Source organism: Heloderma suspectum, chromosome 2 (genome assembly GCF_057233095.1).
Source record: "Heloderma suspectum isolate Gila_16-S chromosome 2, 16-S_ref, whole genome shotgun sequence".
In the NCBI taxonomy this organism is placed as follows: domain Eukaryota; kingdom Metazoa; phylum Chordata; class Lepidosauria; order Squamata; family Helodermatidae; genus Heloderma; species Heloderma suspectum.
This window is the reverse complement of record NC_139459.1, coordinates 316,605,383-316,630,986: the sequence shown is the minus strand read 5'-3', so window position 1 is coordinate 316,630,986 and position 25,604 is coordinate 316,605,383. Positions and strand designations below refer to the sequence as shown.

The following is a 25,604-nucleotide window of genomic DNA, read 5'->3' as shown; positions in this document are numbered from 1 at the left end:
GGATGTGATCATTGTCCATTTAAGAAGACAGGAGTGGTTTATCAGCTGTTCCCTCAAGAGAGTAAGATATATTGTTGCTGCATTAAATGTACACTCCATTTAATGAGGACGAGGCCCAATGAACAGTTTAAATACCAATAAATTAGCCTGCTAAATATTTAAAATCTGTAATTGGAGACTTGGAGTTCTTAACTGAACGTATATGCATCATTTTGTAGGCAATAATCTTACATTTTACTAGGAGTCTTTTAGAAGAAAATATATTGCAAGGAGCCTGCAAATACAGTTAATGAATTTATTCCTGTATTTTGAATTTTCTATTTTGTCCCCCTTTCAAAAGGCAATTTCCTAGCATGCTGCACCATCTACTGGAGAGGAGAAAACAGCACTCCTCACCTGCTGGTGACAGCTAGTGATGGAAAGGCATATGCCTGCTCAGTCAAACGTTATCTGACTTAGAGCCTGATTTAAGCAGAAAAACCCACTGTAGCCGAGATTCCTTTTCCGGGATCATGACTGGACGTGTACTAGCTTCCGTTCACCATCCCATTTGACTAAACACAACCTGCTGCTGATAAAAAAAAAAACACACACACACAAAGCTCTCCAACACGTTAAAGACAAAGTAATTTACTTTAGCATAAACTTTCTGGATTGGCCAACAGAATCTCACCCCCCAGATAAATCAGCCAGGTTGCTAACTGACAGCAGGCGGTTGTGGCTGCCAGGAATGACTTTTATCAGCTTTGGCTGATTTGCCTGCTGCAGCTCTGTCTGGAGAAAGCAGACCGTGCCAGTCATTCATGCCCTAGTTACATCCAGACTGAACTAATGTAACGTCCTCTGTGTGGGGCTGCCTTTGAAGACAGTGCAGAAGCTTCAGCTGGTACACAGTGACAGTGCAGCTGCCCGGATGCTTGCGGGGGCCAGGCAATTGGAACATATGACGCCGGTTCTGTACCAGTGACACTGGTTGCCGGTATGCTTCTGGGCCTAATTCAGAGTGCTGGTTGTTACCTTTAAACCCCTAAAGAGTTTGAGGGCAGGATATCTGAAGGACCACCTACACCCCTACGAGCCTGCTCAGCCATTATGATGAGGTCCCGCTCATAGGTCTGCCAGTAAAGTCCATCAGGCTGGCAGGCGCATGAGATGGGGCCTTCTCAGTGGTATCCCTATAATTATGGAACTCTCTTGCAGAGGAAGTTCACTTAGACCCTCATTTTGTGTTCTTAAATGGATTTTAAAGATCTGGCTGTTCAATCTACATTTACTTGATTAATTTGAAGTTGGCCCAGGCATTTAAATTTTTCTTTTTAATTGTTGATGCTTTGTAATTATTTTATTGTTGGTTTTAGATGGTGTTGCTGAATTCTATGTAGCATTGTTGATTTTATATTTTTACCTGTTTTGTTTTGTGATTATTTTATTGTGTAAACCACCATGAAAGGCCTGTATAGCCCTTAAAGGTGGTATATAAGTACACAAATAAATGAATGAATCTCAGCCTATTCAGTCCAAAGCAGAGATGGCCAATTTATACATCTTCAGGGCTCATTCTGGATCACACACCAGTGATCTGTGGGCCAGAAGCATATTTTGCCACACACCATGACCTCCTCATCGACAGTCAGACTCTATACTAGAGCTAGCTTGTGTCTCTGTCTCTTCCAACTTTAATTTCTTTCTACTTTTTCTTATCAGTGGGCATTTTCTATTATAATTTGGTAGGGCAGCACAACCAGAGGCCAGATACTATGGCTTTCGGGCTGAATTTGGTCTGTGGGCTGCCAGTGAGCCAACTCTGCCCCAAGATGACCATGTTTCAAAACACTGAAGGAGTAGCACTGAATGCCAGAAGAAAATTCATAGTTTTCCTCTTGGATGCTCGAGAGTCAAGTGCAATTGAGGATCCAGCAAGACACTGACAGCTAAAAAAAATATTTTGTTTCACTCACTGGAAATCACCAAATAGCTTCTTTCTTTTTTATCTGTCAATTCTATACAGTAATCCCTGAGCAGTCTCACTTGTGAGGTAGACTCACAGGAAAGGGAAATGGGAAAAGAAAAGGGCTTTCAGTGGAATCTACCGGCCAGGGTGGCAATGGACCAATGAGTTCATTTGGACCCAATCTGAATGGGCTTCTTTTGGTCAAGCACATTCTGAATTAAGACTCACGAGCTTACCCATCATTCAAATTCAACATTTTATTTTGCAATTAAGCATTTTTAGGACTGAAATGTTACATGTTTCTTAGTGCAGTATTGTTATCAATCTAGTTACCTATATTTTATGACTACCCTTCTGGCATTTGAATTCAGATAGTTCACTTTTAAAAGTCTCAGCCTGCTTAACAATCCTGGGTGCAATTAAGCCATTTTAAAACCATAATTTGAAATGTAATCTCTCCAGTATAACCTTATATTTTGGCACACCGTGCAATCACCTTTGGATAAGGTCGTACTGTGGGCCTCCAGAAAGAATACTTAAAAGTCTTCGCTTTCACAGCTGGTCAGCCTTCCTAAAGCAGCCATTTCAAAGGCAGCATGGTGTAAGATTATAATGTTACCTAGCATGATATACTAAAAAAATTACATCTGCCTATTGATCAGTAGATAGAACTTTTAAAAGGAAAGATGAGGCAGCTCAGAATAATAACTTACTAATAGCTTACTAAAAGCACAATCATGTGCTTGTTTACTCAGACGTCTCACTATATTCAATGGGGTATACTCCCAGGTAAGTGTGCATAGGACTGCAGCTTAAGGCTTAATTTAAAACTCTTCATTTCAGAGTGGTCTCATCGAATTCTTATTGAAACTGGATTGGATAATTTTACCTTTTTCAACAATGGATGATCTAACTTTTTTTTTCTCTTACCTGCTAACTGGAAGAATATTTCAGGTTAACATTGCCAAAATATGCTTTTTTTGAACAGCAGAGGGAGCAATCCTATGGCCACTAGTCACCGGCTAGATGGCCATAGGATATGTGGTTTTCCAGGTACCAACCTTGGAGTCTGACCACTCTGAGGTCAGTTGCCAGAGAATCAACCTTCCCCTGTTTCCGCACTGCCTTGCAGGCACTGCAGAACAGCTCTGTGCTCCCCATTCGGAAGAGGAGCATGGAGCGGCCGAAATGGGGCATTCCGGAAGACGATCCGGGGCGGGGAAGGCACAAATGCAGGTACGACAAATCCTATGTGCTGTCCAGCAGCCTCCTCCCCAATTCTGCCTTCCTGCAGCTAGACAGCTGATATTGGCTGTCTAGCCGCAACTGCAGGGCAGGAGAAGTGCAGAGGGAATGATCCGCTTTGTGCTTCTCCTGCCCTGCATTGGATAGGCGGTTGCCTCCAAGTTCGGAGGCGGCCGCCAATCCCCATCAGATTGCGCCCTAAAGATACAATCCTATCCATGTTAAGACAGACAAAGGGCCTACAGCTCCCAGCATGCCCAAGCCAGCCATGCTGGCTGGGGAAGGTAGGACTTTTTTCTGTCTGAGCATGCATAGGATTGTACCTTAAGACAATTGTATTTCATATACAATGGCAGTTTTTTGCAGAAACAGCCAGCGACCTCAGAGAATTTTGTGAAACGCTATGCAGTTGCCATAACAGTGACTTTCTGATCTAAAAGTCTACATTCTATGACAACTGTGTTGATAATTGCCTTTTATACTTTTTGTAAATAAATATATATATATAATATATATAAATATATTTTGTATTTTAAAATGTTTTGTCAGCCTACATTTAATACTGTATGCCAGGTTTCCTGACTTTACAGCCTATGGTTTAGAACAAATTAAAAAAAAAAACAGACTTATCTATTTCGTTTTTTAAAAAAACACTATTTTTAAAGGTTCAGAATGGATTTTTTAAAATACGCCTGATAACAGTTTTTAAAATAGGAAGTAAAGGATAAATATTCAGTGACTTTGATGCTAAATACCACTGCAATTTCCACCCACAGAACACAGTTTTCCCACCTTCCTACTATTACATTCCCACTACTATATCACCCACTACCACATACCCACCCACCCCCATGCTGCTCCTGAGGGTTGGGAGACCCTCAGTGTGGGAAGCAGTGCAAGGTTTGCAAAAAGAAAGAAAAACAAGAAGGCACCAAATGCAGAAAAAAGGGAGGAGGCATGCAGAAGTACAGAAGTATGTTTATTGAGTCCATGTTTCAAGTATAATCCCTCAAGATTACCTGCTAGGAATGCTCAGCCAAATAGGACAGGAACTTCCATGTCTCAGACTGGCCATATGTTCCAGAACAATACCATGATTGATGGTATTGCACGCTGTTGAGAGGTCCAGCAGAACCAATAGGGACACATTCGACCTGGCTAGCTCCTAGTAAAGGTAATTCTCTGGGCTGTTTCCAGCCCCAGACCAGGCCTGAACCCTGACTTGAAAGGATCCAGATAATCCATTTGTCCAAGAAAACCTGGAGTTGTGATGCTACCACTTGCTCCAAGACTTTACCTAAACATGGGAGGTTAAAGACTGGCCAAAGTTACTTGCTTCTAGCTTGTCTGTAATCTTGCATGAAGTTTCTTTTCTTGCATTTTCAAATGTCTGCAAAGAAGCATCAGAGATGCTGTAAGGCTGCAGTACTATATCCACTTACCTAGGAGTAAGCCCATTGAAACTTACATCCAAGTAGACATGTATAGGATTGCACTATAAGGCTCCAATCCTATGCATCCCTATCTAGGACAAAACCCAATTGAACATATCAAGACTTAATTCAGAGTGAACATTCATAGGATTGCATTGAAAGACATGTCTTTTTTTAATACATAAGCCTAAATCTCGCATCTTCTGTGTTCTCACGTCTGAGTTCCACATCACAAAACTTCTAGGATTTTCCTTGGAATTCACACATTTCATATTTGTTTTTTTTCAGCATTGCAAAATGTGCATATGGATTCATTTTCTGTCAATTTTCCTAAAGGCTTTTTTGGAAATGCAAGTAAGTCAGAAGCAGCTCATAATGTACAGAAGATAAAAGTGTGTTTCCAAGAGCAAGTTCCCTGTGCAAACAAAAAGATACAAGTCTTTCAGCTGCTAAAAATGGAAAATGCAACTTTATAACCACTGTAGTTAATGTTTGATGATCTATGCCAGGCTAAACCTAGGGGGAAAATGCACATGATGGAAATTCATTCTTGGTAGAAGGACTGCAGGTGATCCAAATCCAAAATATAATGTCCAAAGCAGTCCAGTGATTTTTCAGTGTTTGATCCATTTTGCATGACCTCCCTGCATGCTGAAAGCTATAGGCAGGAAGGTCATACAAAATGGATCAAACACTGAAATTCCTAGGCTGCATTGGACAATATATTTGGGATTTTGATCACCTGCAGCTCCTTCCACAAGAAAGATTTTCCATCACAAGCAATTTTCCCTTTCAGCTGAAAGGTAAAGTCTTGCAACTTTTGAATCTTATATGTGGGATATTTCTTCAGAATGTTATATGCTAGCTACGCCTCACTGATGAGAGTTGAAACATGTTTGTGTCTGTGTGTGTGTGTCTGTGTGTTCCATAACAGGTCCACCAGGTCCACCTGAAGCTGTGACAATCGATGAAATCACAGATACCACAGCTCAGGTATCTTGGAGGCCAGGAGCAGATAACCGCAGCCCCATTACAACATACGTTATTCAAGCAAGAACCCCGTTTTCTGTGGGATGGCAAGCAGTTAATACAGGTAAACCAACATCTCAGAACTCACAGAATGTAATCGTTAAGGCTTTCTGTATACATAAAACTGATCAAACGGGGCAAGAGCCCGTGGGATTTGAGCTTAACAAAAGTGAAAATGCAGTGATCGCCGCAGTGTGGTACATATTGCTGTGGAAGTTGCTTTCAAATTTCCATCGAAAGAATCATGTTCATTAGACACACCACATTTTGGCAAGCTACATTTCCCGGGGTCCCTGCTGCCTGGGTCACTGCTATAGCAGTGACCTGTGCACCTTGGCAGAAAGGAGGGAGGGAGGCATCAACATGCTCTTGCCACAACTGCTTCTCCTTCATCAGCTAAGGAAAGGGGAAAGGAAGGGAGAAGTTGTCTGATCCTGTTCTTGTGTTATGCCTGAATGAAACATGTCACCAACAGATTATTTGTAATACTTGTTCTCCTCCTGTATGCATTGGTCCTCTTTGTCATTCCAAATTTAGCAGTGATGGGGGAGAAAAAGCCCAAAGGAGAGAGCACGCCAGCTAATGGTTCAATTTGGTAGTCTCTCTATTCTGTCCTCCCCACTCAGGTTGTGGTCTGCTGTACTGCTCTGCAGGATTTCTTAAGCATTACATTCAGAATCTTTCAAGCCAGAACTTGATAACATTATTCATTATTCAGTGACTGTTGGTCAAAGTAACTCGTACTCTCCTTACCTACACTTCCCCCCCAGTGCCTGATGTCATTGATGGAAATACGTTTACAGCAACGGTGGTGGGTTTAAACCCATGGGTCGAGTATGAATTCAGGGTGGTTGCTGCCAGCCTTATTGGGATTGGAGAGCCAAGCAAGCCATCAGAGAAACGGAGAACAGAAGAGGCTGGTAAGAAGTAGCAGAAAGGAAGTACCCCATTGGGCATTTCAGTCAATAGTAGACATTCTGTCAAATAGCAGCTTTTACTAGGCACAAATAGTCTGTAAGGGAGGAATGGACTTAATAGATCAAGCAAGCTTTATTTTTATGAATTTACACCTTCAATAGGAGGGGTGTCTACACTCCAACTGAAAAAGGAAGAAAGGAAACATGGATTCCTTTTCATACCAGAATAGTGTCACACAGATCAACGCCTCCTGAGTGCTATTTATTATTAACATTTATATACCACCTTATTTGCTAAAAGGCCATTGTGGTATCGACACCATAGTCCAGTGCCGGCTCCAAGTTTTGGGGGGTGGGGTTGGGCAAGACACGATCAGTGCCCCTCCTCCCTCAGTGAGGGTACCTTCTCATCACCATGGTCACCAGTCGCTATTGCTCCTCATCCCCTTTCTCATTACTGCTAGCCTTCCTTGTGTGATGGGCAGAGATCCAGCAAACAAGTAGGCAGAGGCATTACTGCTCCTCCTCCTACTCCTTCTTAGAGCTCCTCCATTCTGGCCCATTGTCTGGGGCCAGACACAGGTGAGCAAGCAGGTTGCAATGGTGAAGAGGAGGAGCAACTCCAGGGGGCTCTCATCAGTGAGTCCCTGCTGGGCTGTGGGCCGTCAGCAGGTGCCCAACCATGCCTACCCTTGACGCTAACCCTGCCATACCCCATCCTGCAGCACGTCAAAAGCAGGCAGGGAAAAAGCAGTTCTTGCACTGTCATGGATACCCATCAAATGTATATTAGCCATGCAGATTTTTGCTAGTATGAACAATGCCTGAGAACAAAAATCTGGTGGTGTTAAAACAGAAACAGAGAGATTACTCTGATTCCTTCTGAAATCACATTGGCTTCTCCAAATGATTCACAGTGGATACTGGGGGCCATTTTAGCATGCGTATTACTACGTCTGTACCTGCTGTGTGGTAAAATTATCCTTACTTGGGTGGTCATCCTGGGGGTACATTTTCTCTCCATTGTCCTGCTTGACAAAAATCACATACAGAGCTTTCAGTACTTAAACCACGTAGTGGTGTGATCTTCTATCATAGGAAGATCATACAGGCATTTTCCTGGATTAATGAATACCCTTCAATGTACATGTAGATGTTCAGATCTTCTTACAAAAATAGGATGATTACATATGCAACATTATTTTAGAATTCTAAAGGAATAGGCAATTCTTGTGGTGTGTATGAACTTAAATTCTCTAATACCGGCAAAGGAAGCAGAAGACATAAAGTAGCCAGTTCATTAAATTGACTACTGTTGACTCAGCCCTATTGTTCACATGCACTGAAAGCTATAGCTCTATGTTAGCAGCAATCAGATTCATGAATATAAATAAATGAAATCCGTTATAGGGGAAATAATTTTAAAGGCTATTTGCTCTTAAATACGCTGTTGGTCATCTTCAGAATTATGTATTATGTGCTCTCAAAGTGTATAATAAAGACCCGCTTGCAAAGCATTTTAATCAGTATTCTGATTAATAATTCTATTTTGCATTACAAGAAAGACATTGAGATCTTTTTAATTTTTTCTTAGTTTTAAATTGTGTTTCTAAAAGCAAAAGATTTGTTTTAAGATCTTGATGGCAGGAGAGTTAAAATTATGTGGGAAAACCAGAAAAAAATATGTGGCAAATAAAGGAAACGATGCTTTAAGAAGGTAATTTCATCTTAATAAAAGGTACATTTTTTTTATTTTAAATATGCTCCATAATGGAAACTTCTAGCAAAAGTGAATTGTGGCTTGCAAATATTTTCACCTTGCTCTGAAAACTCAGAAATCACATTTGTCTGAAACATTTGCTAATGTATATGTTTCTGTATCTAAAAGTTCAAAGTCACAAAGATCACATTCCTGTATACACTGTTCCTCCCACCTGGGAAGAGTTACTGTAATATTTGTCTTTTCTTCTGCAGTTCCTGAAATCACACCAGCTAATGTCAGTGGAGGGGGTGGTACTAAGTCTGAGTTGGTCATAACTTGGGAGGTAAGTGACCTGTGGATTCCGGAGGCAGGGGTAGGGATGGGGAGTGAATTCATAGGTTTTAGTGCCAAACTTACCATGTACTGACTTGAAGGTCTTGTAACAGGCACCGATTTGCAAAGGGAATGTCAATTTTTAAAACAATGCATTGCCCCTGTATCTCTCCCTCTGGATTTAGAGGACAAAAAGATGGCAAGTTCTAATTCCAAATGGGCAGCAGCACTGGAACATGGCAAGGGGGAAGAGGGAAAACCTAGGGATGTTTGAAGATTTCATTCGGTCAGCATTTCTAAGCAAACTAACTGACCTGATTTGCACTTCCCAGATGAATATGGGATCAGAACACAGTTACCCTTTGGTTTCCGCCCTTCTCCAAATTTTGCAGTAAAGTTTCTGACTCCAAAATGTGTACATAAATGTGTATTTTAGGATAAAACGCATTCAAGTGCATATTTTAAAGTAAAATGCCTACAGAAATGCACTAAAAATAATGCACAGTTTCATACATTTTTAAAAAATGCAGATTAATGTGGAAACAGAACTTATGAGTGAACACATGTGAAACTGGCATGGACTGGAAACAGACTGAGCCATCCATCCCTGGGAAAAGGACAAGGGAGGGGAAGTTATACCTTCACTACATATACAATCTGGTTTCACAATTGATCTCTCTTCCCAGTGTATCCTAGGAATTATTATTTATAGGTCAGGGTAGGGATCTCCAACAGAGAATTCTCATCAGCTCACCAAGCTACCATTCAAGGGTTTAGCTAAAGAAGCTAAAGAGAAGCTAAAGCCACAAAGAAGCATTATGGTTTAAACCAGGGGTCCCCAACTTTTTTCATCCTGTAGGCACATTTGGAACCCTGACAAAGTACCATGGGCACCAGTGACAAAAATGGCTGCCATGGGGTGTGTGGCTACTCACAAAATGGCCACTGTGAGGGGTGGGGTCAGGTCAGAAAGACTACAAGACTGCAGAATAGTTCAAATATGAAATCATTTAATAACAAATAAAACAGAAATATAAACTTCCAAACATTATCAACAAATAGTTGATAATGGCCCCCACTGCTGCGCATCACAAAAAACAAATGAATAGGGTAGGTGGGATAACCAGCAAGCCCAGAAATCTAGCATGCACAATTAACAAAAATAGTGCAGGAGTGTTTGCGAGCATGCAGCAAAATCCTTAACTTTGCATGTGCTTCCCAAATGCTCCAAACAACATCCAGAGTGCCACAGCAAACACAAGGCAGGCCATGGGGGACGATGGGAAATGCCCCTGCTTCACCACCACCCAAAACACAAAAGCCTGGAAGTAAAGCAACACGGGTAGATGAGTGAACGGTCTGGAAATTCCATTGCTTTACCCACCCCCAACAAACAAACAAACAAACAAACAAACAGAAGAGCACTAAGGACAAGCACACAGCTCCCAACACACAAAAATAAAAGGTTGGAGACCAAGCACCATCCCCCTCACCTCCCAAAATGCAGATAGGACAGTGAGCAAGCAGGCAGGAAATGCCCTCCCTTTGCCTGTGCTCCCTTCTCAGATGGAAAAGACCCCAGCCCACTCAGTCCCCATCCTGCCGGTTTGCATTCAAGGGAAACATTTACCTTTCCCTTCCAATACAGCCACCCACCGCTCACACCCATTCAAAGCAGACACAGAATGGGAGTAAGGATACCGATTTGTTACCTATTACTTTGGCCGGAGAGCAAGGGGCATGTCAAAACTGCAAGGTGAGGTAGAGAAACCAGGTTTAGACTTAAAAATATAGAGCAATCAGGAAGTTAGTAGACATGCCTTGTATACATAGAAATCACCATAAGGGCGCAGTTAAAGGCCTTGAGGGCATACCTGCACCCTCAGAAGCCCTGTTGGTGACCCCTGGTTTAAATGTTCATAGAGTCAAGTAGAGTCAGCTTTATCCGATGCATGAAGTATATTGCTCAGTTGGCGATACATAAGGTTATAGAGGGAAAAACTAAAAAAACAGTGAGATCCAATTGGTCATGAAATGGTTATGCGACCTGAGAATGATGGGAGTTGCAGTCCAACACATCTGGAGGGCACCAGATTGGGGAAGCTTGGGATAGAGTGTTGGACTAGCACTGGGCAGGTCCAGGTGCAAATCCGCACTCAGCCAGTGAGGTGAGACAGTTGTGTATGTTTCTAGCTGAACAGAACATTTCTCCTACCACCTCCCCTTTCCTTGTAGCTCTGGCCAGGGAGGAACTCTGGAACTCTGAGACAATTATCTGTCTAGGAGAGGTAACAACCAGCTAGATTCCTCTCATTACTGTGGGCAAGGGCAGATTGCTTTCCTGTTACCTTCCATAGGCAAAAGTTAGTACAGTAACTCCAAGAGGCTTAGGATGGTAGGAAGAGAATTTCTCCCCTGGGTTTGTCAGGAATTCTCTACAGAATCTCAGGACTAGATTGAAAGATGTTTATTAAAGGAATATAACAAGAGACAAAGGGGGAAAACAGATAGGTACTTGAAACTAAAACAAAACCTATGCTAAACTCTTGAAGGAAAGATACTCACAGTGCAGAGGTCATTCTCAATACACAGAACATCCTCAGATGGTTGGAGAAGGTAAAGTAACGAGTTGACAAAGTCATACAGGGTTTTTAGTTAATTTTGTGGTGGTTAGCTGGGGGGGGGTTAAGAGGAAGGCATCCAGTTAAAATAAGTTTTATTTAATCCCACCTCCTGCAGATTGCTCGGAAGGCACCCTTCTCACCTTTGGGGTTTAGGTGGTAGGCTAGAAAGGTCTTAATGCTAAAGGAGGAGGCTCTGACTATCTGTGGCGAACTTCATATATCAAGAGACTTCATGGGAAAGACATGAGGCATTCATAAGTGGCCTATGAATGCCAGTTATCCTGGCCAAGGAGGCTATAAAGAAACAGACACTGGGAGGGGGCAGCTCAGCATTACCGTGATCTATAGCCAGTCACTGTCAGCCTAACCTACAGGGTTGTTGTAAGAATGAAACAAGGAGATAAATGTAGAAAAGGCAGGATATATGTTAATACATAAATGGGAAAAACACCTGAAAAACGCCAAGCAACTCAGTTAGCAGAATCACATGGTGTAGCTCTTGCTGGATTGTACCACTTCAATCACATGCTTGAATGCTCCTCCAACCATAGGGAGGCGCTTTTCAGTAGCAAACATGCTGCAGAAATAACCTATGGACATTTCTACGCCAGCCTAAGATCCTGCATTTAAAACAGGGCTTTCTGCTTCTGTTTTAAATGCAGGATCACAACTGACTCCCTTTACACGTGCTCCCCCCCTTCTCCCCGTATCTGAGTCTTCCATTATCTTTCATTGATCTCGTTCCTCTTCTTGCCGCTTTTACTCTTTTCACGGAGGAAACTGAAGCGGAATACATTGGGGTAATTTGAAGGCTAATTATATGAGATCTATTTAAAAACAGAACAAAGGGCATTTAGTTCAGGAGGGTCACGGCGTCATGTAAACAGCCCGCAAACGTCCATGAAGGAGCAATCTCAATCGCAGGATATGAAGCCCTATGAATCTGGTGCTTTTATTCCTGATGCCATTCAACTGCTTTAGTAGCAGAGAATGCATCTGTAATTTTAAAATGTAGCATGAAACACAAACCTGAGAGTGGCCTGGTTCGGACAATTAAACAATCCACAGTGTGTTAATCGTAGGTTGTAAGTGCATGTGAGTGAGCTCGTGCCCACTCACCCACTTCCTCTTTACTAAACGGTCCAGGAATGTTCCTGTGTTGTTTGCCATGAAATCCGAACCTGGAACTCTGGGTTGTTCAGGGAGGAATAACCCAGAGTTTTAACCCATGGTTTGTTGTTGGGTTAAAACTCTGGGTTGTTTCTCCCTCAATAACCCAGAGTTCTGGGATCGGACATCATGGGGCACAACAATCCTGGGTTGTTTAGCAAAGCAGAAGTGAGTAAGCAGTCAGGAGCCAGCATACTCACCCACTCCCAAACCCACAGTTTGTTAACCGTGGCTTGTTCAATCGTGCAAACTGGGTCAGGTTATGCAGAGGTCTGTGCAAGAGAAAGCATATACACATCCATGTTTGGCATTCCGTGCTGCCCAATTTCAAACAGACCTTCCCCAACCTGGCACCCCCCAGATGCATTAGACTGCAACTCCCATAATTCCCAGTCAGCATGGTCATGGCTGAGAATTATGGGAGTTGCAGTCCAACACTTCTGGAGGGTGCTGGGTTGGGGCATGGCTGTCCTAATGGCTCCAGCCAAGGAAAGGGATATGTTTTCCCCTTCTTAAAGAAAGTTAATACCCTTACTACTTAAAGGCACGTCATTGCTTCTTCAGCTTCCTTACTGAGACCTACTAGAAGGCAATATATTGTTTCGAAGTATTTACCTCATTGCTCAGCACACTATATTCCACTGTTCCTAGAACTAGTTTCATACCATGTCTTCCACATAAAAAAATGGAGACAGTGTCCATAATTTTAAATGACAAGTTGCAAGAAGTATGACTTTGTTGTTGTTGTTGTTCAGTCGTTCAGTCGTGTCCGACTCTTCGTGACCCCATGGACCATAGCACGCCAGGCCTTCCTGTCCTGCGCTCTCTCCCGGAGCGTGCTCAAGTTCATACTCATTGCATCCGTGATGCTATCTAGCCATCTCATCCTCTGCCGTCCCCTTCTCCTTTTGCCTTCAGTCTTTCCCAGCATCAGGGTCTTTTCCAGGGAGTTTTCTCTTCGCATTAGGTGGCCAAAATATTGAAGCTTCAGCTTCAGTATCTGTCCTTCCAATGAGCACTCAGGGTTGATTTCCTTTAGGATGGACTGATTTGACCTCCTTGCAGTCCAGGGGACTCGTAAGAGTCTTCTCCAGCACCACAGTTCGAAAGCATCAATTCTTCGGCGCTCAGCCTTCCTTATAGTCCAGCTCTCACAGCCATACATTACTACTGGGAAAACCATAGCTTTGATTAGACGGACCTTTGTCGGCAAGGTGATGTCTCTGCTTCTTACTATGCTGTCTAGGTTGGCCATAGCTTTCCTCCCAAGGAGCAAGCATCTTTTAATTTCATGGCTACAGTCACCGTCTGCGGTGATCTTGGAGCCCAAGAAAGTAAAATCTGTCACTGCTTCCATTTCTTCCCCTTCTATATGCCAGGAAGTGATGGGGCCAGATGCCATGATCTTCGTTTTGTTAATGTTGAGTTTCAAACCAGCTTTTGCACTCTCCTCTTTCACCCTCAACAAGAGGCTCTTTAGATCCTCTTCGCTTTCTGCCATTAGGGTGGTATCGTCTGCATATCGGAGGTTGTTGATAATTCTCCCAGCAATCTTAATTCCGACCTCTGATTCATCCAACCCGGCATTTCTCATGATGTACTCTGCATATAAGTTAAATAAGCAGGGTGACAATATGCAGCCTTGTCGTACTCCTTTCCCAATTTTGAACCAATCGGTTGTTCCATGTCTGGTTCTTACTGTTGCTTCTTGACCTTCGTATAGGTTTCTCAGGAGACAGGTAAGGTGGTCTGGTACTCCCATCACTTTAAGAATTTGCCACAGTTTGTTGTGATCCACACAATCAAAGGCTTTAGCGTAGTCAATGAAGCAGAAAGAGACGTTTTTCTGGAATTCTCTTGCTTTCTCCATGATGCAGCGAATGTTGGTGATTTGATCTCTAGTTCCTCTGCCTCTTCGAAACCCAGCTTGTACTTCCGGTAGTTCTCGGTTCGCATACTGCTGAAGCCTAGCTTGTAGGATTTTGAGCATCACCTTGCTGGCATGTGAAATGAGCGCAATTGTGCGGTAGTTTGAACACTCTTTGGCGTTGCCCTTCTTTGGAATTGGAATGTAAACTGACCTTTTCCAGTCTTGTGGACACTGTTGAGTGTTCCAGATTTGTTGGCATATTGAATGCAGCACTTTAACAGCATCATCTTTTAGGATTTTAAATAGCTCGGATCTTTTTAAACTGACCATACTTGCACAAAAGCTTTCCTCCCCTCAGATCCATAAGTTGTGGCACTTCCAGTTCAAAAAATAGTACTTAGGCATACGCTAATCCAATTGGCTTCCTTGGAACTTAAGGGTATTCTTAAGTGGTGTTCTGAATAATGATATTCCCTGTAATGAGGGTTTTCATTTATTTGGCTTTCTTACTGAAACTGAAAATATAGAAGACTAGATGACTGCAGCATGTGCACTAGTGACCTGAATGTGATGTGACTGCTTCTGGCATCAGACAGCATTTGCCTGCTAGTCTGCATCACACTTCAGAATGCACCCCACAGGTTGGAGTTCACAGCATACTTAAAGTAGGGCAAGCCCTTTGCTTCAAAACTGGCTTCATACTGTGTCTGGTAAGGTAGGAACAGCACGCGAGAGAGTAGTGAGGGACACAGTTAAAAGCCTTGGAGATTCTTGTGATCTAACGATTTGAATAGCTTGAAATACATAGACTGCTGCCTCTAAAAAGAGCAACCAGGTGTTGATGCAAAATATATGTGGGTTTATGGCTAGGGTTGGCAACTTTGGGGGCCTGGGAGCCACTTTCCACTCCCTGCAGGTCACAATCCTGCTGCACCACCAAATTAATTTGCTGAGAAATTGTGAGGGAGCGGGGAGTGCCATAGAATTGCTAGCCTGAGCCGTGCCAGTTCAGAGAGGAACAGAGATACAACATAGTGATCCTTGTGCATCCTTTCACTTTTTGCTCTGTACAACTTCTGTGGTCAGTCAAGTGCTTCAGGAACCAGTTCCTATGACATCATTGCAAGAAAGCAAAGTATAGTCGGGCCATATTGGTGTAGATCAGAAGTAAGAATAATCCTGCATATGGAAGATAAGAATTAATTGATTCTAAACATTCCTTCAATACCATCTGAGTAAACCTGTAGTAACTCATCCAAAACTTGTAAAAAATATACACGAATGTGTATTGTGGGTGCACTTTACTACCCCAAGCCATTTTCCAATGTATCCTGGGGTGGTAAAGTGCCCCACAACCAGAAATGTGTCTGCAGTGTCAGAAAATTACGAAGAACTAACATTTTTGGTCTTATGGGGCATTTTTCTAACCCCATAACAAATCTATCTCCAGTGAAGCATTTTCCTCAATGAAATCCCATTGTTTGGGCCAACCTACTCAAGTCTGCTTTTCTAGACCAGTTTCCTTTGGAAAAAAATGCATGGGGACATTTTATACTCCCCAAACAATCCTTGGTTTGTGGGACACAGACACCCCAATGGAAAAATCAATAGATTCTGGGGATATATGATGCCCCATGTTGGGGATTTTTTTTCCACCGTGAGCCCCACAATTTTGTAGCCCTGTTCATAGTTTGGCGATTTTTAGGAGGGAAACTTACCACAATAAGAGAACTCTGAAAAGTTTCCTCACTTGAACCCCCCCCAAAAAAAAAAGAGAAAAGAAGGCTGCTTCACCCTCAACCCCCTGCCAAATTCAGGCTGAAATTTCACAATTCAGCCAGCCTTCATGCCAGCACAGCTTTAGAGCATTTTAATAGATATGCGTTATCAGGTTTTCCATTTTCCACCATAGGTTTCAATTGTGTTTTTTTATATATTGTTCTAGACCACCCTGGGGCTCCAGAAAGCTTCTCAGGTATTCTGGGTTTACAAGACTGATACTGGCAGCAAACTGCCGAGAAGGCTATTTGTCTACCATTATCACTACCACTGCCTTAGCACATGTCTATAGGAGAGTGTTGTGTAGGGTATACCCTCAGTTCAGGCAAGGCAGGAAGATACCTCATGTAACTGACAGTGCAATTGGTGAGTTCTCTGAATGTGGATAGTAAAACCATGGTGGTACAAGAATATGAAGAGGTAGGACTGGGAAAACTCAAGTACCTGGTTTCCTAAATTGTGTTGCTATCTTCTAAAAACCAGAAACCTTTTTCAAGTTCTCCAAAGAGGCTTTTAGAAAAGAAAACAAAGTATGTGTGCCTCTGTTATCTACACTGATTTCCCCAAAGTTGTTAATGGCCTTTTCCTTTTCCAGCATGCAGATATTATAACAGGTAGAAGTCTTGTGTTTATGACTCAGATCTAAAGAAGGGACATGCAGAGCTTCTCTCTTCATCAGCGGGAACTGCTGCAGTAAAATCAGAAAGTAAAGCCCCAGCTGCATGTGCAATTCTGGCTTGCCTGAGTATATCCCTTATTTGGATCAGATCCCAGCCTATGTGTTTATTAGAGACATTCACCTTCTAGAAACTGCCTTGCAGATGGCAGTTAGAGATGTCACCCTTGATTACTAGCTGTCCATGATGTTTAGAGCTTTAGTTGGTTCCTTTTCTGACTTTAGGGCTAAATGCTTCCAAGAGAGCAAATAGACTATTAAAAGGACATGAGAGCACTGAAACAAATTAGCATTAAAACATAGAATGCTTTTCAAGTTGAGTGCTTATGTCTTTTGCCAGATAGTGTGTTTCCAAACTGGACTATATGGATCCACTAATTTCTCAGAGATCAATTGTACTGTACCTTTTTGCAAGTTTCTCCTACACATCAGACTGTTTCCATGTTTCTCCTGTTGTTATAGACGGTGCCTGAAGAGTTACAAAATGGAGGTGGGTTTGGTTATGTGGTTGCCTTCCGTCCAGTTGGTACAATAAGTTGGATGCAGACTGTCGTGGTTTCTCCTGACGCCTCCAGATATGTGTTTCGGAATGAGAGTTTACCACCATTTTCGCCATATGAAGTCAAAGTGGGTGTGTACAACAACAAAGGAGAAGGTCCTTTCAGCCCCATCACAATTGTTTACTCAGCTGATGAAGGTAAAGTCTAGATGGAGCACAGCCTAATAATCTGGCATATGTGACATGCTGGCTGTTTCTGAAAGGGCCTTGTGTCTATTGGCACATTCTGCTGACATCCAGGCCTGCGAGTAATGGCATGTACCCAGTTTTATAATTCAGTCTCTTGTAAATTAATAGTAATCATGATGACTTATTTGATATAATGTATATCATCAGGAAGAGTGAGAGTGTTCATTTAAAGTTATGTTAAGCTGCTTAAGAAGACTTCTTGGGTCAAAACATTCTCGCAAATTGAAATTTTAATTTCTAATTTTGATGTTTAATGGTGCCATGTTCGTTTTATCAGGCTTGACAGTATGCCCAGTAACATGTTTGTATATTGAGTTTAAATCTATTCTGATATTACATTAGGATTGTAATAATATATTTTGTATGCTTGAATTACAGTATTTTGATAGATTGCAATCCTAACTTTGTATATGTTTGTCTATGAGGGTATACATATACATACACAAAGGTATACATAAGTAATGTGTGGGGAACGTGTATTCTCTGAAGAACTGTCCCGAGATTAGCATGAACTAATATCCTCTAATTGCAAACTATTCCCTTAATATATCAGTACATAGGACACTGGATTCAATTCAGCAATGAAGTATTTTTTGAATTGTTATAGAATTGATATTCCACACAAAGGGGATGCCCATGGCTTAGCTGTAGAGCAGCCTTTCCCATCCTGGTGCCCTCCAGATGTGTTGGACTACAACTCCCATCATCCCCAGCCAGAATGCACTGGGAGTTGTAGTCCAACACATCTGGAGGGCACCAGATTGGGGAAGGTTGTTGTAGAGCACAGTATAGTGCAGGTTTAAACTGCAAAAGCCCAAATCAAATCATAGTCATCCCAAATTAAATGGTCTTGGGTTAAATGGGTGAAAGGCATCTGCTTAACACACTGGGCAACTGCTGTCAGTTAGGTTTGAAAATACTGAGGTTAACAGGCTGACTATAGCCATTTCAGATGTTCTAAAAATGAAATACAGCCAGCACCTGGTAGCCCTTATTCTAACTTCCACATATTGATAATTCTTTGTGCACAGAGGCTACACATGTACAAGCTATATTATACACATAGGATGTGAATCTGTACCCTGCATTTTTGTAGGGTAGATTATGTACAGAGCCTACACCTGTACATCTTGTACAAACATAGCCTCTGTGCACAAAGAACTGTGAAATCAGGAGTGGGATCTCAATTTGCCACCACAGTCCTGATCTTTGTTTCACGTGCTGACTGTACCCACTTTTTAGAACATCTGAATAGGGCTTCTATAACATGCAAGATACGCTTCTGAGCTGGTTCCAAATCCTAGAGTTTTCTCGTGAGCCAAGATCTTAAAATCCACTAAGCTCAGCTTACTTGAGCAAGGAGCAACAAATGTTGAGCTGTGTGATGCTGTTCTCTATTTCTGCTTTCCCCCTTCCTCTTTCTATCATCTATACAGCACTTCTGAATTTCCAAAGTGCTCTACAGTGCTTATTGTGTTTGCCCTCACAATGATCCTGGGAGACTAATTGTTTGAAGAAGAACTGATTTAAAACGCTAATCCAATTGGTGTCAATGAGCGTTAAGAAGATGTAATTATAACTCTTAGTGCTTCCTACTGCAAGGTGGAAACCCTAGATTTCTTCAGAATGCATAAATACCCTGTATTTCCCATTTTATGGCAAAGAATTAGAGGCTCAGACTAGGTATTATGGAAGAGGTGGGCCTGCTACCAAAAAGAGAAGCTCTGTCTCTCGTTCAGCACTCTTCTCCATAAAATCTAGGGATATTCAAGCCATAATGCAATCACATTGTGAGTTTCCCTCTCTAGTTACTTGACTGGCCCTTGTGGGAACAGGAAAACTTTCAGCATTATAATATTGTGTCACATGTTGAGTACATTACATGGGAAAAAAGAGATGAAACAGCTTTTTTCAGTGGCAGAGCAACCCCTTCGGTAATGTCTATTTTCAACCTGAGGGTGACTTTCCTAAGGGCACCTGTAGCTTTGAGTTCCAAAGCTGACTTTATCCACTGGATTCCAAAGGATAGTTATAATGAAGAGGAGAACCTACACCTAACCATTGTTGCTTCTTTTTAGAACCCTCCAGAGCTCCAACCAGTGTCTTTGCCAAAAGCCTTTCTGCTTCAGAAGTAGAAGTATTTTGGTCCTTGCTGCCAGAAACCCAGAGGAAAGGAAGGATACAGGGCTATGAGGTAGGAGCGTAAGAGATATCATCAGCCTGAAAAAACAGCCTTATTGCTCACACTGTTTATTACCATGTTTGGTCTGAAATGGTCTTAGATGCACAATGAAGTTGTCTTAAAATTAACTGAAAATGCTAATGCAGTTGGTGTCAATGCGCTTTAAGAACATTTTATTTATTTATTTTATTTATTTATTACATTTATATCCCGCCTTTTTTCCTCCTCAAGGAGCCCAAGGCGGCTTACACAATCCTCCAGTTTATCCTCACAACAACAACCCTGTGAGGTGGGTTGGGCTGAGAGTCTGTGACTGGCCCAAAGTCACCCAGTGAGCTTCCATGTCTGAGTGGGGACTAGAACCCGGATCTCCCAACTCCTAGTCCAACACTCTAGCCACTACACCACACTGGCTCTCATGTAGTTATAACTCTTAGCGCATGGTACTGCAAGGTTGAAACTCTAGATTTCTGCAAAATGCATAAACTTTCATACATGGAAGTTTCATACAAACTTCATACATGGAAGTTTCATACAATTTCATACAAATTTGGGGCCAATTTTAGAAAGCTATAGAACTAGAAATGAAAATGGGACATAGCTTCTGTTAGCAGAATCCTCCCCTCCTGTGGGCAAATGCAGACCACACTATCTTGCAGTCAGTGCAGTGAAGTGGAATGTTAAGGGCTATAAACATGCCCATCATAAAGACTGCTGCAGTGGCCAGATGTGCTGACTGCTGGTTTCATACATGGAAGGACTATTTTGAATGCCTGTAGCCTCCTGAAATGGAGGCCATGACAGGATTTATGGAGCAGCGCTAAATCAAAAGCCCTAAAAAGATGATCTCTTCCAGGAACTAAGTCACATTTGTTCTTTTTTCTATAGTAAAGGTCATATCAAGACTTATGGAAGGGTCTTTCCACAGCAAAGGTCATATTGTCTCATTTCACATGAAACAGGAACTTGGCAACCTCGTTCTGGGGGGGGGGGGCTAATCTTAAGTCCTCAGTTTACCACTATTTTTAACCAATGCCGCTTCGGGCCATTGTGGTCCACAAGATGCCATGTGATTGTAACAGGGAAGGACCCTGCCTGCAACAGGCACCACTTTAAAGAACTGAGCTATGGAATCTCATTGGCCCATCCTAAGGAGTGGTTTGCTCACGACTGATATTGTAAAACAATAGTAATAATACTACTACTAATAACAATAGTAATAATAATAATAGCAGCAATGAAATGGAATGGTAGAAATTTGGGGCAACTGCTTTAGGAATACAATTGTAATTTTATAAGATACAGATGTGCAAATTGAACCTGACCTGGTGGGCATATGCAAGTCTCCCACACAGGGTCTTTTTAGCTACTTGGAATTGCAAAGAATGTGGCATAAATCAATTCAGTTCAGTTCAAATGAGAAAGCATGCGTTTTATTTGTGCAGGTTAGATACTGGAAACACGGGGATAAGGAAGAGCAAGCTGGAAGAATGAAAACCATGACCAATCAGACCTTTGCAAAACTCACCCACTTGAAGGGCCATGCCTTGTACCACTTGGCTGTCAAAGCTTACAACACAGCAGGGATGGGACCTTCCAGTGCTGTAGTCAATGTGACAACCAAAAAGCCACGTGAGTGTGGGAAGAGCACTTCTTTTGTGTTACTGTGTGTTATTCTATTCTCTTTTTGCAAGCACTGTTATTCAAATGTTCGCTACATCCCTGATCTTATTAATCAAGGCACAGAAAATGGCAACCTTAGCTGGTCAGGAAAGATAAATATTTGTATTTCTGTTCAGAGCAGGGACTCCTTCTACTAGTCACCAGCATATTGATTTGCCATCCAATTCCCTTTTTCATGTATAGCTCTTCATCATGTCGTAGCTGCTGCTGAATTTGAATAGACATGTTTGTCCCACAGCTCATTAACTTACCAAATATAAGAGTTCACAGCTGCTCAGACACTATATAGAGGCTACGATAGCACTTGAATAAGGAAAACCTTGCTACTTAACAACATGCAGCTTCTTATCTTTTGAATTTAGCACCAAGTCAACCTCCTGGAAACATTATATGGAATTCATCAGACTCTAAGATTATACTGAACTGGGATCAAGTAAAAGCACAGAATAATGAATCTGAGGTGAAAGGATACAAAGTAGGTAATAGGCAACAAAGAATGTAGTTATTTGTCATTGTTGTAAGATACTGAGCAGTGCCACTGTATTGAATTAACTAATCACTAGATTGTGAAAATGTATATTGTATAATGGGATCAGAAGTTGAGTTAATCAGTCCATTTGGGCTGTGATCCTAAGCACCCTTACTAATCTTTCATTAAAATCAGTAAAAATGTAAAGGGGTGGGTCCAAGAAACCTGGACTGTGTTTCACCTGTGGCATTAGAACATCATTCACATCTGAACAAGAATGATCAACCAATGGCTCTACAAGTTGCAAGGACAGAGTACAGCGACCCCATCCCAGGGCAAAATACAGCATCAGCACTTGTAGCACATCTTCCTAGTAGTCAGCACCCTGCATGGGTTTGGAATGTGAGCATGACACTTCACTACTTATGCTCATGTGATATAATTATTTTGCCGTGTTGCATCAGTAGGGAGGTAACTGTTCATTCTTTTGACTTCAATAGAATTTTGCTTAATATTACCATTCATGTCCTTGTCTGGCTGCCTCTGCACCATCTTTCCACCCCCACCTGATGTAGGCAAAGCCTTACAGGGGTCAGCTGCCTGCCCACTTGAGTTGCTGCAGCAGTCACTACACTGGTATAACACTACAGTTCATAACACTGCACAGATGCATGGATGTTTGCACCTAATAAACATTTTCCTTGTTCTAGGACTGGACTATCAGTTTAGCTGCAAAACTCAATTCAGAACAGAAATGGAAAGAATGGGAAAGAGCCTCCCCAATGTGACAGGCATCCTGTATTTCAGGGATGGGCAGAAGGTAGATCTCCAGATGTTTTTGACTTCAGCTCCCAGAAGCCCCTGCCGGTGTGGCCAATGGTCAGGAATGCTGGGTGTTTATTTTATTTATTTACAACATTTATATACCACTCCACATCTAAACAGATTGGTGTTGAAATCCAAAATATCTGGAAATCTTTCTGCCTGCCCATTATATTTGATAAAATCCCACGAAGTGTTTTGCATTTGAGGAGAGTAAAGCTGCATGAACAGCTCTGATTTCACAAAACCAATGAGTGTAAAAATAGCTTGAGAAAATGAAAGTAAGTATGGGCAATTCCTCCTAATCCATACACTGTTTAGGTACAGTAAGAAAAGAGGCTGCATGACTCCTGAAAATCAAAACATATATTTAGAAAAAGCCCCAGAAAAATAAGCCATTACTATAGACAGTCTAAATCTCTTCTTATTTCTCTATTTTTTCCCTTGGCTAAATATATTTTCTAGGTTTTATACAGATGGAATAGGCAAAGCAGTACATCCATTATAGAAACTAACAAAACATCTGTGGAGCTTTCACTGCCTTTTGATGAAGATTACATCATAGAAATAAAGCCATTTAGTGACGGAGGAGATGGCAACAGCAGTGAGCAGATCCGAATTCCAAAGATATCAAGTAAGAGCTCTCTTGTCTATGCATATCAGTAGACCTGTGTGAAGAGCATATTTGGGGCAAAAAACATTTCTTCTCCCATTTTGCACCTTGAGATTGAATTCCGAGGAGATAAAATGTAGTCCATTATCTCTATAAAACGTTAACTGGCTCTGACCTGCAAAATAAGTATAACTTGTACATCAAATTGATACTTTTGGAAGTGATGTATAAAGACAAGTACCGAAGCATATTTTAAGGATAAATTGTATGTAACAATCTAAGAAAGTACCAATGACTAAAGAAGTGAAACAGCATATTTATTTATTTATTTATTAAATTTATTAATCGCCCATCTGACTGGTCACCCAGCCACTCTGGGCGATGTACAACCCACCATAAACAATTTAAAACAATAAAATTTTACCATAATTTTTTTTTAAAAAAAATACCCTAACCCACCCCAAATGCCTGCCTGAACCACCACGTTTTTAATGCACGACGGAAGCTCATTAAAGAGGGGGCATGACGGAGTTCCCTAGGGAGGGAGTTCCACAGAGTGGGGGCCACCACAGAGAAGGCCCTCTCCCTCGTCCCCACCAGTCTAGCTGTCCTGGCTGATGGGACAGAGAGAAGGCCATCCGAGGCTGATCTTGTTAAGCGGCCTGTCTGGTGTTGCTGGAGGCGCTCCTTAAGATAGGCTGGGCCGGAACCATATAGGGTTTTAAAGGTCAAAACCAACACCTTGAATTTGGCCCGGAAAACAACTGGTAACCAGTGCAACTCCTTCAGCACTGGAGTGATGTGATCTCGCCGGCGGCTGCCTTTAATCAGGCGAGCCGCCGCATTCTGTACCAGCTGCAGTTTCCGAACCGTCTTCAAGGGTAACCCCACGTAGAGCGCATTACAGTAGTCTAAACGAGAGGAGACCAGGGCATGTACTACCGATGGGAGCAGATGGTCGGGAAGGTAGGGGCGCAGCCGCCGTATCAGATGGAGTTGATACAGCGCTGTCCGGCTCACAGCTGACACCTGAGCCTCCATGGACAGCTGGGAGTCCAAAATGACCCCCAGGCTGCGGACCTGGTCTTTCAAGGGTAGCTGTACCCCATTCAACACCAGGTCAACATCCCCCAGCCTCCTCTTGTCTCCCACCTGAAGTACCTCGGTCTTGTCAGGGTTCAGCTTCAGCTTATTCCTCCCCATCCATCCACTCACCGTCTCCAGACATTTGGACAGGGATTCTACGGCCAACCTTGGTGAAGATTTGAATGAGAGGTAGAGCTGAGTGTCATCCGCATATTGATGACACTGCACCCCAAACCTCCTGATGATAGCCCCCAGTGGCTTCACATAGATGTTAAATAGCATCGGGGAGAGGATGGAACCCTGTGGCACCCCACAAGTAAGTGGCCACGGGTCTGAAACCTCCTCTCCCAGTGCTACCCTCTGGTACCTGCCAGAGAGGAAGGACTGGAACCACCGCAATACAGTGTTTCCAATGCCCAACCCCTCCAGGCGGTCCAGGAGGATACCGTGGTCAACGGTATCAAAAGCCGCTGAGAGGTCGAGGAGAACAAGGAAGGAGCATTCACCCCTATCCAGAGCCCTCCTCATATCATCCACCAAGGCGACCAAGGCCGTTTCTGTCCCATGCCCAGGCCTGAAGCCCGACTGAAATGGGTCTAGATAATCAGTTTCTTCCAAGTGTGCCTTCAACTGCACCGCCACCACCCGCTCAATCACCTTGCCCAAAAATGGCAGATTTGAGACTGGGCGAAAGTTGTTCAGAACTTGAGGATCCAAGGAGGGCTTCTTTAAGAGCGGTCTTATCACTGCCTCACTGAGGGCTGATGGCATCACTCCCTCCTCAAGGGAGGCGTTCACCACCGCCTTGATCCCCTCACCCAGTCTCTCTCTGCAGCTCATAATGAGCCAAGATGGGCAAGGATCAAGTAAGCAGGTGGTTGGCCTTACAGATGAAAGCACCTTGTCCACTTCATCAGGAGGAAGAAGCTGGAACCGATCCCACAAAACCGGTTTGCCACAGGCCGCCTCTTGCTCACTAACTGTATCCACAGTGTGCAGAGTAACACACCTAATCTGATCAATTTTATCTGCAAAGTGCCTTGCCAAAGCCTCACAGGAGGCCTTAGAATGCTCCAGTGGTTCCGGAGCCACAGGACCGACCAGGCTCCGGACCACTTGGAACAGCCTCCTGGGGCAGCACTCTGCAGACGCGATGGAGGCAGCATAATATTCCTTTTTTGCTGCCTTCACCGCCACGTGATAGGCTGAAGATATAGCTCTAGCCCGTGTCTGATCGTCTTTGGAGCGAGACTTCCGCCACCGGCGCTCTAG

General features: G+C 42.7%; 1 protein-coding gene across 1 annotated transcript in view; it reads left to right on the top strand.

Moving 5' to 3' along the window:
• The window catches only part of CNTN4 (contactin 4), an 886,373-nt gene that overhangs the window by 852,155 nt on the left and 8,614 nt on the right, over positions 1-25,604 (top strand). The window contains exons 16-23 of the mRNA XM_084840334.1: positions 5,564-5,722; positions 6,429-6,578; positions 8,550-8,620; positions 17,192-17,426; positions 19,556-19,671; positions 21,105-21,291; positions 21,705-21,817; positions 23,099-23,267. Of these exons, the coding sequence (XP_084696460.1) occupies positions 5,564-5,722; positions 6,429-6,578; positions 8,550-8,620; positions 17,192-17,426; positions 19,556-19,671; positions 21,105-21,291; positions 21,705-21,817; positions 23,099-23,267 (1,200 nt within the window). The remainder of the gene's footprint in view (positions 1-5,563; positions 5,723-6,428; positions 6,579-8,549; positions 8,621-17,191; positions 17,427-19,555; positions 19,672-21,104; positions 21,292-21,704; positions 21,818-23,098; positions 23,268-25,604) is intronic.